This window comes from Lathyrus oleraceus, chromosome 2, assembly GCF_024323335.1.
Source record: "Lathyrus oleraceus cultivar Zhongwan6 chromosome 2, CAAS_Psat_ZW6_1.0, whole genome shotgun sequence".
In the NCBI taxonomy this organism is placed as follows: Eukaryota; Viridiplantae; Streptophyta; class Magnoliopsida; order Fabales; family Fabaceae; genus Lathyrus; species Lathyrus oleraceus.
The window spans coordinates 434,669,366-434,686,485 of record NC_066580.1 but is presented as its reverse complement, the minus strand read 5'-3'; the positions used below and the strand labels follow the sequence as shown (position 1 = coordinate 434,686,485).

Below are 17,120 nucleotides of genomic sequence, written 5' to 3'. Positions count from 1 at the left end.
CATATATTTTTTTGCTTAAATACATTTTTGGTCCTCCTAGTTTGGGCGTTTTAAATAGTTGACCCCCCTATTACAAAACCTGCGATTTTCGTCTCTTAAATTTGACTGCGTTTGGATTTGCATGGTCCCCTATCCAATTTTGATTATGTGTCAATTCATTAATGACGTGGTAGATACTATTTGGATTCATGTAAGCATTTTCAAATATTTTAATTCCCAGCTGGATATTTTAATGTAGGAAATATTAAAAAATATTTTGGAAACTGAAAAAATAAATTATAAATTGCTTAAATAGGAAATAAATGCATCCTCTTGTGTGCCCAGATTTCTGCAACCTCAGATTTTCTTCATCTCCTTCATCGTTTTTCTGCAACCTTAGATTTTCTTCATCTCCTTCATCGTTTTTCTGCAACCTCAGATTTCCTTCATCTCCTTCATCGTTTTTCTACAACCTCAGATTTCCTTCATCTCCTTCATCGTTTTTCTGCAACCTCAAATTTCCTTCATCGTGTGCCTGCAAAAACGTTTCTCTTCATCGTGTGCCCAGTTTGCCATTTCTGTTTTGTTTAGGAAATCTATATTTATGGACACTTACTCAAACATTATGTATCCAACCAATAGACCACAATTGTGCGAACTGGGCTGAAACTAGATTGTTGCGACATCATTAACAGAAACGGTGAACTGGGCACACGATGAAGATAAACATTTTTGCAGACACACGATGAAGGAAATTTGAGGTTGCAGAAAAACGATGAAGGAGATGAAGAAAATCTGAGGTTGCAGAAAAACGATGAAGGAGATGAAGGAAATCTGAAATTGCAGAAAAACGATGAAGGAAAACTGAGGTTGCAGAAATCTGGGCACACGAGAGGATGCATTTATTTCCTATTTCAGCAATTTATAATTTGTTTTTTCAATTTCCAAAATGTTTTCAAATATTTTCTACATTAAAATATCCATGTGAGAATTAAAATATTTGAAAATACTAACATGTATCTAAATAGTATCTGCCACGTCATTAATGAATTGTCACACAATCAAAATTGGATAGAGGATCATGCAAATCCAAACGCAATCAAATTTAAGGGACCAAAATCGCAAGTTTTGTAATAGGGGATCAATTGTTTAAAACGTCAAAACTAGAGGAACAAATAATGCATTAAAACCTATATTTTTTTTATTATTTCAATATAAAAATAATTTTTTAAATAATATTATTAGAAATCCAATATACATAAAATATTATTTAAATATTATAAGCACAATATTATTTTAAAAAAAATACTATAACATACTTTTGAATATAATTCTAATTTTGAAATTATTCAAAATAGTATACAAATATTCAACATAACATAAACCAATAAAATATGAAAAAAACTGTAAAATAAAAAGTGCTATAATTAAACATTAATTTAATTATATTAATATAAGACATATAAATAAGAATATATATATTTTTAAAGTTAGTTATGCGGGTCAACATAAAAATTGTATCATTTAGTAAAAAATGACGATCATTAGAAATTTAAAAGGAAGCACCATTTTATACACATTATTAAAAGCAATGATAGCAATAACGATCCATTCTGGAAAAAAATTCTATAAGGCTAAAATGTAATCTCTTCTCATGTAGTTGTTAATGTATTTTTCTTCAATGAATACTTATTAGAATGTAATTTTCTTTTACATTTGTTATTTTTATAATAGAAACAAATGCACGCAAAAATCATACAACTTGAAAAATGTATGGACATGCAATAAAATTTGGAATTTGAGCTTGAACAACTAAAACCATCACTAAACTTATTAAAGAACTTCAAAGATGATGATGATGAGGTAGACTTAAAATATTTCTAACAACAGGTTATACAACCTATTTTTTCTGCATAACAGGTGAAGGAGATGAACTTTCCCTCCCACCTTGCCCACTAGCTTCTGAAAGTGTGTGTTTTAATTATGCAAGTTATATTTAGAAAATAATAATAACAGGAAGTGATTTTTAAAAAAAAAATCTATTTTACAAAATAATAATAAAGATTAATTATTAAATACAGTATAAAAAGTTTTACACCGTCGATTCATCACCATCATCCGTTTGTATTATTTTATAAAATTTTAAAATAAAAATCAAATTTCTTTTAATATCTGATGTAAAATCTTTATCAATAAGAGACTATCACTATTTTTTTTCTCATGCGATTACTATACAACATCCTCTTTTCACATATAACACACCTTGTATCAGTAATTTTGATATCACTATTTATGTGTATGTGTATCAGTATTTTCTATTTTTGTATAATTTGCTGTTGTCTGCCATTACATATTTTGAAGGCATAATGCATATATTGATTAATGATATTATAATTATTAGAATTTTATTTTAATATAATATTCTTATACTTATTTAATAATTATTATGCATGTTTGAATAATAATCATAATAATAATATAAATCGTCATATTTGTTTAGACTAAATATTGTTGATTCGGACGATTATAATTTTGCCATGAGTATAATTATATGAATTTTATGTGGTAATTATATAATTAGTTTTTTGATGATAAATTATTTATATTAATAATAATCATATCCTATCGATATATCATTATTGATATAAATTCAAAATAAATAAAAACTATTAGTAATTATGATATGTATTATATTAATAATAATGATATCCTATCGTTATATTATTATTAGTGTAATTTTGTTATGATATAAAATATTATTGACAATTTAAACTTATTTTATCATGTTTAAATATCCTATTGATATTGAAAATTTGGTAATATAAGTTTCTCTTTATTATTGTATTTCTTATGTAAGATCATAATGAGCTAGAGTTTTATCAGGGAAATTTTTGACTGATATATGTGGAATCATTTTCATATTACACAATTGTTCACATAATGATTCCTTATTATTTCATAACAGTCTCCTTTCCTAACTTTGTGAAAACTCTGAATGAGACTAATTATGAGAACTGGAAAGTGTGTCTCGACCTTTATTTGACTATATTCAACCTTGACTTGGCTATGAGAACTGAAAAGCCTAGCGCTATTACTGTCGCGTCTACTGAAGCTCAAAGGACTCTATGAAAAATGGGAACACTCTAATAGAGTGTGCCTTAAGGTGATATCTTACACTATGGAAAAATCCATTAGATAAAGCAAACTTGAAAGTGAGAGTGCTAAAGATTATCTGAAGTTTTTTGTCGAGAAGTTCACTCGTTTTGATAAGGTTAAGAAGTGTGAGTATCTCTCTCTATTTGACAAAACTAAGTATGATGGTGTTAGTGGTGTGCGTGAGCATATTATAAAATTGGTCCACTTTTATAATAAGCTAAAAGCTCTAAAAATTGAAATTGGTGAGAGTACTCTAATTTGGATGGTTCTTGAGTCTTTGCCTCCTCAATTTGATGTTATGAGGACCTCCTATAATAATCAGAAACTTGAATGGTGTGTGGATGAGATGATAGCCATAGTAACTCAAGAGGAAGATTCTATGAAAAAGACAAAAGTTCAAAGTGTTTAGTTTATTGTTTCTACTTCAGGAACAAAGGATTTCAAGAAAGACTTCCACAAGAGAAAACATAATTTTGATGATAAGAAAGGAAAAATGACAACATAATATTTGGAGCCTAAGGAGAAGTACTTTAAGAGAAAATTCTTTAAAGGGGAGTGCAAGTACTACAAGAAGTATGAGTACAAGGCATATGATTATTTTATCTTGAAAAATAAACTTGAAAAGCAAGGTACACTCCTAGATCTATCTTGTTTTGAGTAAAATATAGTAGACGTTCCTTCCAATACTTGGTGGTTGGACTCAAGTGCCACTATTCATGTCGTGAATTCTTTGTAGGAGTTCAAAGTCTAAGGAAACCAAGTGATGCTGAGGCGAAGGTCATTGTGGGAGATAGAGTTAGAGTACCGATGATGGAGATATGAGTTGTTTCTTTATTTTTACCTTCCGAACACATTTTGATTTTTGAAGATGCAGTTTATGTACCTTCAACGAGAAGGAATTTGATTTCTATTTCAGATTTGGATAAATATGACTACTCTTTTTGTTTTTGGTAATGGATAACTTGATGTTTGTTTTAATTCCGTTGGTTCTGGAAATTTGCGTGATGGTTTGTATATGTTGAATATGCAAGAGATGTCTGTTAATCCTGTTCTTGGGACTAAGCGCAATAGGAAGGATGAGAGTTATTCGATGTTATGAAATATACGTTTAGGATACATTTACAGGCATTGTATTGAAAGACTAATTCAGGAGGGTACTATACATCATCTTGACTTCTCTGACTTTTAAACTTGCGTTGATTGTCTCAAAGGAAAGTCCACTGTTAAAACCAAGAATACAAAAGCGAATAAATGTGAAGATGTGTTGCAATTGATTCACACAGAAATGTGTGGACCTATTACACCTAACAATATGGATGAATATAGGTACTTTATCACTTTCATATATGACTTCTCTAGATTTGGTTGGATATAACTTCTCCAAGACAAGTCTAGTTCCTTAGATGCCTTCAAATCTTTTAAAGCTGCCATTGAATTGAAAACACGAAAGAAAGTCAGATGTGTGAGGTCTGATAAAGGAGGATAATATTATGGTAGATATGACGAGACTGGAAGAAATCTAGGATCGTTTGCTAGATTTCTAGATGAATGTGGTATTGAGGCCGAATACACTATGGCAGGTACTCTTCAACAAAATGAATTTGCAGAAAGACGTAATCGTACACTTATAGACATGGTGAGGTGCATGATGAGTCATTCGTCATTGCCTAATTTTCTTTAGGGTGATGCTTTGAAGACTACTGTCTACATTCTTAATTAGGTTCATAGTAAATTAGTGTCGAAGACTCCTTATGAACTACTAACTGGTAGGAAACCAAGTTTGAGACATTTTCATGTTTGGGGTTTTAAAGCCGAAGTCAAACATTATAACCCTCAATAGAAGAAACTTGATATGAATACTTTTAGGGGTTTCTTTATCGGATATAGTATTGGGTCTAGAGGTTGCAGGTTTTATTGTCCCTCTCATTCTATGCGAGTCATTAAATCTGATAGAGAGATTTTCTTTGAGGATGATTTGGATAGTGAAGCCTCTACGCAACGACCTGTTACTCTTGAAGAAGATCATAATTTTCTCCCTATACCAATTGTTCCTTTCCCAAATGAGGTTGTGATTCTAGTAATTCAAAATAATGATCAAGTTGTGGGTACCACAAATAGATAAGCATGAACAAACCGATACCCTAGAGCTTATTTGTGTTGCTGAACCAAGTAACATTGCTAAAGTTGTTTAATTGAGACGATCTTAGAGAGATCGAGAGCCTACAATATCAAATGACTTTGTTGTATATCTCCAAGAGCATGAGTTTGATATTCATGATGATGATGATCCTACCACTTTTAATGAAGCAATTTCTTGTTCTCATGCTTCTAATTGGCTGAATGATATGCACGATGAATTAAATTCTGTGTCTCATAATGGTGTTTGGGATCTCACAGAGTTTCCAGTTGGTTGCAAGGCCATTGGATGTAAATGGGCTTTCAAAACTAAACGTGACCACGATGGTAAGATTGACAGATATAAAGCCAGACTAGTGACAAAGGGCTATAGTCAAAGAGAGGGGATTGATTACAAAGAAACTTTCTCACCCGTCTTTACCAAAGATGCCTTTCGAGTTGTTATGGCTTTGGTTGCACACTTTAATTTGGAACTTCACCAGATGGATGTGAAGACAACTTTTCTGAATGGAGAACTTGTTGAAAATGTTTACATGATTCAACCTGAAGTTTTTATTGAAGTATGAAAAGAGAAGTTAGTATGAAAACTGAAGAAATCCATATATTGATTGAAACAAGCATATAGACAATGGTATTTAAAGTTTGATAAAATTGTCACTTCTTTTGGTTTCAATGAAAATGCTTCAGATCAGTGTATTTATTTAAAGATCAGCGGGAGAGATTTTATAATATTAGAGTTGTATGTCGATGATATCCTTCTTGCTAGCAGTAGTGTTAGTCTTTTGAATGAGACAATATCAATGTTAAGTAATTATTTCGATATGAAGGACCTAGATGATGTTTCTGTTGTTTTAGGCATCCAAATTTTTCGTGATAGGTCACGTGGTGTTCATGGTTTGTCTCAAAAAGGATATATTGAAAGAATCCTCAAGCGCTTTAATATGCAGTATTGCTCCCTGTCATACTCCAAAATTTCCCCTCATTCAATAAATCAATACATTCATCATGACATATGCATCATATACATAACACAACATGCATTTCATTTCACATAATGCCTAAAATATCAGGCAAAATAAATTTTCGGATTTACAGACAAAACTGTTGAATTGATTTTTAAATGTACCTAAAATTAGCGGGCGGAAAATTAAAATCGAGCATGCAGGCATCCTAGGGGTGTGCAAAAATATGGTTAACCAAATTATATGTCTAAACTGAATTACATTGCACCATAAAATAACTAAACCACTTGAATGGTTAATGAACTGAACCATTTAAATTAACCAATTATAATTCAGTTTAAAACCGGTTCATAACTAGTTTTCTTTTATAAACTGCTTTAGTTATAATTTTTTTAATAAAAAAAAGAAAAATTATTGAGAGTGAAAAAAAATAGAAATTAAAATTATTTATAATTATGAAAAATTAAAAATATTTTATTAAAAATTAAAAATTAAATTATAAAAAAAATATAGTTTTTTTAGAAAAAAATCTGAAAATAAAATATTTTGTATTCCATAAAATAAAAATAATTTTTTTCTGAAAATAATTTTTTTTTTCATTAAAAAAATATAATTTAATTTGAAATATTTTTTTTTCAAAAAAATAAAAAATTATTGTTTTCCAAAATAAAAAAATTCTGAAAAATATTTTTTTTGAAAAATAAAAATTTCAGAATAAAATTATTTTATAGTGAAATTTTTTCCCAAATTTATGAAATATAAAAAAAATAATTTTTTTTTATTTTTCCGAAATAAAATTCGAAAAAAATTTATTCTGAATTTTTTTCCCCGAAAAATTAAAATAAAAATATTTTTTTTAAAATATTTTTTTTTTGCATGAAATTTTCAAAATATCTATTCAAATTTTTTTTCAAAAAAATAAAAATTTTAAATAATTTTTATAAAGAAAAGTTTTTTTTAAAAAATAATTTTTTTTTTAATTAATTATCTTTTATGAAATTAAAAAAATTGATTTTGAAACAGTTCAAATTATAAAATTGGTTTATAATTGCAAACTGATTATAAACTAGTTTATAAATACAAACCGGTTATAAACTAGTTTTAAACTGAATTGAAACCATTTTAGCAATTAACTGCATTATTTGTAAAATGGTTATTATAAACTGAACTGAACTATAAATGTGGTTTGGTTCAGTTCAGTTCATGAACCACGAACACCCCTACATCCATATTATTAATTTATGGTCCACGTAGTTTAACCTGATGTGCTCGCTTTATTTTTTGACTATTTTTTCAGTTGCATTTTGATCCGCCCGAACCTTTTCAACCAGACATTTGTTTCTTCAAAAATTAATAAAAACCTATATGTTTTCGAGAAGTTTATTTCGCACTGATAATTTTGGTGCATTCACTTTAATTTTGTGAGTATTTTTATGAATACTTTTATTTTTGTTTTTTTACTAAACTATTCAAAAAATTAAATAGAATTAGTTGTAGTCTCATTTCGATTTTATTCAAATTATTTTGGTATGTTTGATTTCATTGATTTTAATTAGTTTTTACTTTATTTTACACTAAAAATATAGAAAGGATATTGTTGTCTTTCCTTAAAAATGTAGAAAACCCTAATTGGCCCAACTATACATGCCGATGAAGTTGAGAGCAAGGGAGACCAGATACTAATGCATAAACGCCGCCCACTTGCATACATGGATATATCTCAATTTGAGAACTCTGAAAAAAAACGTGAAAAATAAAATTGAAGAGGTTGGTGGATCCTAATTTTGTGATTATGTCGTGATATGATATCATACGCCATTACTATGAGGGAGAGATATGAGAGTTTTCTTTTGGTTTTTTAAGCCCTTGTTATTGTGTATCGAGAAAGAAGAGTGGTGTTAATGTTTCAGTTTTGCCAACAAAAAATAAGAGAACATGAAAGTTTTATTTGTTTAGTGCTTATCACCATGAGAAATGAGAGAGAGAAGTATTGCTTTTATTATTTTCTTTTCTTTTCCTTTCTTAGCATGCCACATGTCTAAATTGGATTGAAGATTTTTGAAATTTGAAAAAAAACATTCTCTTTCTCTCTCCAAGTGAGGCGCTACCTCCTCTTCACCAACATAAGCATGATCAACATTTTATTTTTATTGATTTATTTTCTTTATTTATTTGTTAGTCTATTTTGTGTTTTTTTTTTAATTTAATTACAAATTAGTTTTGAATTGAGGGCTTTTAAAAAAATCATATATTCTTAGGCCAAATTACTAGATGTCACACACACCCCAATTTATATTGCATATCTCTTGTGATATATTTATTTTTATTTAGTTTTTGATTAATTAATTAATTTAAATTAATAATTATTCAATTAATTAATTAGGTTCCTATTTGATTAGTTAATTAGATTCTTTTAAATAATATTTTTTTTCTTTTTATTTGTTAAGTAGATTACTTGTTTATTTTAATTTGATTAAATTTCTTCTTTTAATCTATGTCCATATTATCGCGCATGTAAATAGTCATACTAATATTTCACGCAATTTCAATTTCAAACCATTTTCACACTAACTTCACTAACACTCCATCATTTCAAAATAATTTCCAAACTATCAATCATTCCAAGTCATTTTTCAAACTAACATGAATCAAACATTAATCAACATCGAGTGACTTTTTCTAAATTAAACGTAATATAAAACCGTTTTTCTTAACAAACGCAAAATAAGAGGACCGTTGGAGTCTAACATTCCGATGAAACTCTCGGATGATTGGTCCCGAGACACACATTTTGGGATAGCCAATTATTCTTTCTTACTCCCCTAAAACACTTAATAAACTTGGACAAAAAGGATCATTGGAGTCTAACACTCCGATGGAACCTTTGAACAATCAATTCCAAGGTATGCATCTTGTTCTTATCAACGACCATTTGAGTCTAGCATTCTGGTGGAATCCCAAATGATTGATCCCGAGGCTTATGTCTTTTTCTCATCAAACATTCTTCATTAACTTATAAAACATTCAACCAACCAAGCTCTTTTTTCTTCTCTCTGCCGTGTGATCCTCAAAAACCTTTTCAAAATTGACAGATATTTTGTCAAGAGACGATGCCAGACAATGCTTCGTCCACAATTGCGTGAGTTCAAATAAGTGACATTTTCTTGTGAATATTGATTTGTAAATCCATTCAATTTGATGCAAACGTCTGCTCCTCACCTATTTTGTGTAAGTAACGTTTTCCGTTGATTGACACAATATAACTTTCACTAAAATCGACCAATAAATAAATATTTTCTACTCAGAACTACGTATTCCTTGAGTTCTCCATCGCACCCGGAGATAATTAGGAGTGAGATCCGCAATCTCGTCAGGCACATTAATAAAAACCTTTTTGCGACTCCTTTCTTTTTTCTCTTCAAACTTTTAATTACTAAAAGAAAACAATTAACATAAGCTAACATTCAATCACAAATCTAACTAAAAGGTTCACGTTGGGTATAACGGACATGAGTGGTGATAATACCTTCCCATTGCATAATCGACTCCCGAACCCGAATTTGGTTGCGACAGACATGTTCTTTTTAAGGGTTTTATCGATATTTATCGAATAAAAGGTTTACAAGCAAGCAAAGTGGAAAATGGCAAAAAGGAAAGAAAAGGAGAAAAAAATGGCGAAAAATAGAGTATGGGCCCACCACACCAAATGGGCTTGTGACGCCCATCACTTGGATGTGTGGCGCCCGCCACATGATCCAAAGAGAGTGGTGGCGCCCGCCACAAAGCATGGGAAATGTGGCGCTCATCCCCCAACCGCCACTACCCGATCTTCCCTACTTTTTCTCCATGATATTAGCCACGATTCCACTCACCTTTTGGCTACAATTTAGGGAAATGGAAAATATATAAACGAGGGTTGTTTCTCCTTAGCATCTTTCACACTCTCTCTGCTTTCCATAGTACGCTTAATTTTAGTCAGATTTTTTTTTTTTAGTTTCCTAGGCAGTTTTTCCTACTTTGTAACAGTGATAGTTTCTCCACATCGGGGACTATTGCAATCTATTTTACGCATTTGAATTCAATTGTAACAGTTACTCATTGCCAAAGCCTTCCGACATTATTTTATTTGAAGAATCAAGATTCAATTCCAGTTCTCAATTCATAATCCAGGTTTTATTTTGATTATTATTTTATTAATTTATGCCTTATTGCATATTTGATTTTCTGAATACCATGTATGTTACTGGATCCATGTCCGACTAAACCCTTAGGTATCGGTATGTAAAGACCGTTGAAACGACGGGATTCATAAATAATTGGTGTAGGTTTTTTATAAAACTTATTTTCCGGTTTTTAGTTTCTTATTTTTAATCAAACTGTTTTTCGTACGAGAGTACAAAACAAACAAAGGTTACAATCAACAAGAACGAGAGTTTGAGATTTTAACCAGATAGCTGAAACTATGCATAAATCATAAATACAACGAGAGGGCTTTAGGATTAATTAGACTTTATTCATATTCAAAAACTACTTTTTAAATTCAAAATGAGACCGCGAGAGCCAAACAATCTGGTTTAAGAGTATGGTCAAAGTCAATAAAACGAGAGTGTGAGACTAAGTCCTTTTTATAAATAATTTCTACTGAAGAATATTTTGACAAATAAGGTTACACCAACTATCTATCGAATCCCCAAAGTTTGATGCGTTACATACCGATATACCTTTATCATATATTTTTATTAATATTCCAAGTACGTTATAGTTATTTCTCTTTATCCCTCCAATCTTAGAACGATCATCAACCTTAGATTTACATAGTAACACTAGATAACGATATGTTCAATTATTAGTCATTGTGGGTTCAATAATCTTTAAAACTATGCGATACGACTGTGCACTTGCAGTCACGATTCCCATAGACTTACTAAGTCGCGATCAAGTTTTTGGCGTCGTTGTTGGGGACTAATTTAGTCGATATCGTAACTCCAGTGTTGCCCAGTATAGACTAAGGCAAACAATTCTATTTCCCTTTCTACATTTGTCGAGTGTATGCCAAGTACTCGCTCTCAAGACGAGAAGTTAAAGCTACCGTTCGACGAACCTGAGCTTTATCTAAGATTAGAACGCCAGATACGAGATTTGATACGAGAACATCGTATCAAGCTAAATCTTCCTGATCTTCCCTATTCCTGAACAAGTTATTCAACCAGAGATGGTCGAAGGACTGCACAACCGTCCTCTTAAGTACTATGCAATACCTTTGCAAGATGAACCATATAACAACATCGCTTCCCCTGCCACCGAGGCCAATAATTTCGAGCTAAAACCTTCGTTCAGCCGTACAACAAAACCAATTTTCAGGTAGTCCCACGGAGGACCCGAACCTATATTTGTCAGTGTTTTTGCAATACGCAGACACAGTGAAAGCAAATGGTGTCAGCCATGAAGCTATAAGACTATGTCTTTTCCCATTCTCATTAAGAGATGGAGCTAGAGCTTGGCTCCAGTCTCTACCATCCAACTCTGTCACTACGTGGAAGGAGTTGAAGAAAGTTTTCTTAGCACAATATTTCCCACCTAGTAAGACGACTATGTTAAGAGCCCAAATAAACGGGTTAAACAAAAAGATAATGAATCATTTTTTGAAGCTTGGAGAGATACAAAGACATGATGAGGCTTTGTCCACATCACGATCTAGAAGAATGGTTGATCATCCATACCTTTTACAACAGTCTCTTGTACAACACAAGATTGATAATAGACGCCGCCACAGGTGGAACACTGATGGATAAACCCTACAATGAGGCCTATCAACTTATCGAAAGTATGACCCAGAATCATTACCAGTGGGGAAGCGAAAGAACCTCCGTAGAGAAACCTCGAACGAAAGGCAACATGTATGATTTAAGTAGTCTTGACCACAGTGGCTGCTGTAGCACCAAACTACGAGATATACGGAGTTCCGGGCATGCTTCCCTTGAATGTCAACTCCTAATAAGAACCTCCACAGACCAGGTGAACTATGCTGAAGGAAACCCTTACTCAAACACCTATAACCCAGGTTGGAAGAACCATCCTAACTTTTCGTACAAAAACAATAATGCATTGTATGCACCTAACCAAGCACCTGTTGTACCACCAGGATATCATAAAGCTGCCACAAATACTCAAAATGCTCTTAGGAAGTCAAACCTAGAAATAATGATGGAAAACTTCATAGCTACCCAAGCCCAAACAAATAAGGATTTCCTAAATCAAAACATACACACTAGTGAGCAAATCAAGCAGTTAGCAAACAAGGTAGACGCGTTAGCCACCCATAACAAAATGTTGGAAACACAAATCTCGCAAGTGGCTCAACAACAAGCACCTACTGCTGCTCCTGCAGGCACATTCCCTGGATAGTCGCAACCAAACCCGAAAGGTTATGCAAATTCTATTATACTACGAAGTGGGACAGAACTAGACGGACCGACCCTAGAATCCAAAACCCATCCATGCACCAAGACCCTGGTAAGGAAACTGAGAAGGAAGACGATCAAGAGGAAGATAAAATCGAGGAGGCCGTAGAGAAAGAAGAACCTTATGTGCCTCCACCACCGTATAACCCCCCATCCCTTATCCTCAAAGACTTGTTAAATCTAAAAGTGTAGGGAAATTTAAAAAATTCATAGAGTTTCTAAAATAATTGAATATCACAATACCCTTTACAGAAGTCATCACTTAAATGCCCTCATATGCTAAGTTTCTCAAAGAAATATTATCTAACAAGAAGAAGATAGAGGATAACGAAACCGTTACACTTACTGCTGAGTGTAACGCCATAATACAAAACAATATGCCTCATAAGCTGAAAGACCCAGGTAGTTTCTCCATACCCTGTGTAATCGGAAAGTTTGTCATAGACAAAGCACTATGCAACTTAGCAGCCAGTATTAGCTTAATGCCCTTGTCCATATGCGAAAGGCTCAAAATGGGAGAACTAAGACCTACGAGGATGTCCGTACAACTTGCAAATCATTCTATTAAATTTCCCGTAGGTATGCTAGAAAACATTATGGTACGCATAAGACAATTCTATATTCCTACTGATTTTATAATCATGGATATAAAAGAGGATTCCAACATCCCTATCATATTAGGAGGACCATTCCTAGCTACAGTCGGAGCTATTATAGATGTTAAGAAAGGCAAGCTAACCTTTGAAGTTGGAGAGGAAAAAGTCAAATTCATTTTGATGCAATTCCTAAAGGCACCAACTATAGATGATACTTGTTGTCTACTAGATGTCATCGACGAATGTATAAGATAAATGGAGAATGAACAAACATCATACTCCGAAATACTGAAAATTCTAAAGGCTCCTACTTTTGAAGATGAAAAATGGAGTGAGGAATACCAAGATGATAGCCTGAGTGAATGCCTAGCACTAACGCCCGATCATATGCCTTGCTCAAAGAAACCAGCCCTAGAACTTAAGACGTTACCCAAAAACCTAAGGTATGAATTCCTAGACACTGAACTTGAGCGACCTGTAATAGTCAATACAGACTTAGGGCAGATAGAGACCGAAAAGCTCCTACATGTTTTGAGAAAATGTCCAACTGCTTTAGGCTACAATATCTCAGATCTAAAAGGAATAAGCCCTTCCATATGCATGCATCGCATAATGCTAGAGGAAGACAGTAAGACCTCTAGAGAACATCAAAGAAGGATAAATCCCATTCTGAGTGATGTAGTAAAGAAAGAAGTGCAAAAGCTGTTAGAAGCATGTATTATCTACCCGATATCTGATAGTCAATGGGTCAGCCCAGTACACGTCGTACCAAAGAAGGGAGGCGTCACAATTGTTAATAATGAAAAAGGAGAATCTATAGCATAAAGAGTGGTTACTGGAAGTAGAATGTGTATTGATTATAGAAAATTAAATAAAGCCACTCAGAAGGATCATTTTTCTTTACTGTTTATCGATCAAATGCTTGAACGATTGGCTAGCATTCTCACTTCTGCTACTTAGACGGTTATTCAGGATTTTTCCAAATTCTTATTCATCCTAACGACCAAGAGAAAACGACCTTCACATGTCCCTATGGTACATTCTCCTACCGACGAATGCCATTCGGGCTGTGTAACGCTCCCGCAACATTTCAAAGATGCATGATGTTAATTTTCGCTGATTTTATAGATGCCATCATGGAAGTCTTCATGGACGATTTCTATGTATGCGGACAAAGCTTTGAAGGATGTTTAACGAATATTGAAATGGTACTTAAAAGATGCGTAAAAGTGAACCTCATGCTAAACTGGGAAAAATGCCATTTCATGGTCTGACAAGGGATCATACTCGGACATATAGTATCCGATAAGGGGATTGAAGTCGACAAGGCCAAAATAGAAGTTATAGAAAACCTTCAGCCTCCGAAAACCGTAAGAGAAATACAAAGCTTCTTAGGACACGCCAGTTTCTATCAGCGATTCATTAAAGACTTCTCGAAAATCACCAAACCACTGACTGACTTATTGATGAAAGACGCTGAATTCATCTTTGATGACAAATGCCTAGCAGCGTTTGAACAACTAAAAATAGCTCTTATTACCGCACCTATCATGCAACCGCCCGATTGGAGATTACCCTTTGAAATCATGTGTGACGCTAGTGACTATGCTATAGGCGCAATCTTAGGATAAAGAAGGGATAAGAAACTTCATGCAATATACTATGCAAGTAGAACCCTAAACCCTGTACAAGTGAACTACGCCACCACAGAAAAGGAACTTTTAGCCATAGTGTTCGCTCTGGATAAATTTCGTTCCTACCTAGTAGGAGGAAAGATAATTATCTATACCGACTATGCTGCAATTAGGTACCTGTTAAACAAAAAGGACACCAAACCAAGACTCATAAGGTGGATCTTACTATTACAAGAGTTTGACCTAGAAATCAAGGATAAGAGGGGCACTGAAAACGTCGTGGCCGATCACTTGTCAAGAATGGAAGGTATTGAACCTGAACGAGTGCCTATAAACGATGACTTCCCGTACGAAAGACTCATAGCCCAACTGAAAATCAATACATCTAAATATACGCTAACCCATAAGGATACCAAAATAAACGAGGCAGTGGAAGCAATTTACACTAAAACCACCCTACCATGTTACGCTGACTTCGTCAACTACTTAGTGTCGCAACCCGAAAAATACAGTATGCGAAAAAACAACCGGCGAAAGAAAAGACAGAAGAGTCGCCACCGTGCGTTATTTATCCCAAAGGAGGGAAAGGAAACGCTCGAAGTAAACCTGGAGAAAGGAAAGGAAAAGACAAGGTCTCGCAACCAAATCTTGGGTTCGGGAGTCGATTATGCGAAGGGAAGGTATTAGCACCCCTACGCATCCGTAGTACTCTACGGGATCCACTCTTGCTGTTTCTTGTCTAAAGGGTGTATGTTTATCTAATGTACTATTTACTAAAAGAGAAAGGGTCAAAAGTGACTCGCACGGATGTCGCATCCACTGCATACGTATCTCATCTGAATATGAGAATCAGAGTCTTCGTAGCTCGGCTACCTATGGGTTAAAGAGATGTGTGCTCGCTAAGACATCGTGTCTTATGCCTACGTATCTCATCAGGAATGAGAATCAGAGCAAAACGTAGTTCAGCCTAACTACGGGAATAAAGGTCTCGATTGCAACCAGGGCAAGAGAAAGGGAAAGTCTCGATCGCAACGAGGACGAGAGAAAGGATCGCAACAAGGGCGAAAGCAAACAAGGATTAGTTGTTAGTCGTTAGTCAAACTCGGCAAGATATCGCATCTTGTGCCTACGTATCTCATCTGAACATGAGAATCAGAGTTGCCGTAGTTCGGCTACCAATCACAAACAAACACAGGCAAAGGCAAACGTGGAGCCTGACTGCCAATCACTGGACTTACATCAGCATCCGAACCAAACACACACAAAGGGGCAAACGTGGAGCCCGAACGCCAATCACTGGACTTACATCGGCATCCGAACCAAAACACACGCACACTGGAACCCGAATGCCACTCGATGGACTTACATCAGCTTCCAAGCACACAACAACCAAACAAGTTAATAGGGAGTCGGGAACTCGAGCCTATAACTGTCAAGCACACACACAAAAAGAAAAAGAAAGGTGCCCGGAGTGGTCTCGCACGACCACCTGCCTACATACCTCGTCTGGAACAAGGATCAGGGTGATGTAGTTCCCCTACATAGGGGAAAGGATGAACACACAGACTAACAGGGAGTCGGGAACTCGAGCCTGATAGCTGTCAAACAAAACACACGCAAAAAAAGAAAAGGGTGCCCGGAGTGGTCTCGCACGACCACCTGCCTACATACCTCGTCTGGAACAAGGATCAGGGCGATGTAGTTCCCCTACGGAGGGGTTGCCATCTGAACATGGACTTAGAAAGAAGGACACCAGTTGTGTCAAAGGAGAGTGGGCGATGTGTTCACATCCTAGCAGTAGGTGTCGCAGCTCGCTGAATCGAGTCTTAGGCAGTTACCTCTTTGCAATAGAACGGACTACATGCCACAAGATCGGAGACGCTCAGAAAGGTCTAAAAGAAATGGGGAAGCTCTGCCCTAGAGTTGTCATGCAATGTGTGCTTAAGTGTTAGGATTTACAAATGGGAATATCTACCTAATGTTAGCATGCAAAGAAATATGGGAATTCTACCTATGTTATCATACAAAAGGATATGGGAATCCTACCTATGTTATCATACAAAGGGTTCTATCTAATGGGTGCTACCTAATCGGAACAAGAATCGACGAATGGAGCAAGGAGAAGTGTTAGGGATGAGGGTAGATGGCGATGCATGAAGCAATCGACTTACAAGGTTGATGGCGATGCATGAAGCA

General features: G+C 34.2%; 1 protein-coding gene across 1 annotated transcript; it reads left to right on the top strand.

Annotated features, from left to right (window-relative positions):
* The first annotated feature begins 302 nt into the window (after nt 1–302).
* On the top strand, nt 303–5,837 carry LOC127123575 (uncharacterized). The gene is made up of 4 exons (XM_051053781.1): nt 303–524; nt 718–848; nt 5,023–5,212; nt 5,343–5,837. The coding sequence occupies exons 1-4, from the start codon at nt 303–305 to the stop codon at nt 5,835–5,837; spliced, it is 1,038 nt and encodes a 345-aa protein (XP_050909738.1).
* Nucleotides 5,838–17,120: the final 11,283 nt, after the last annotated feature.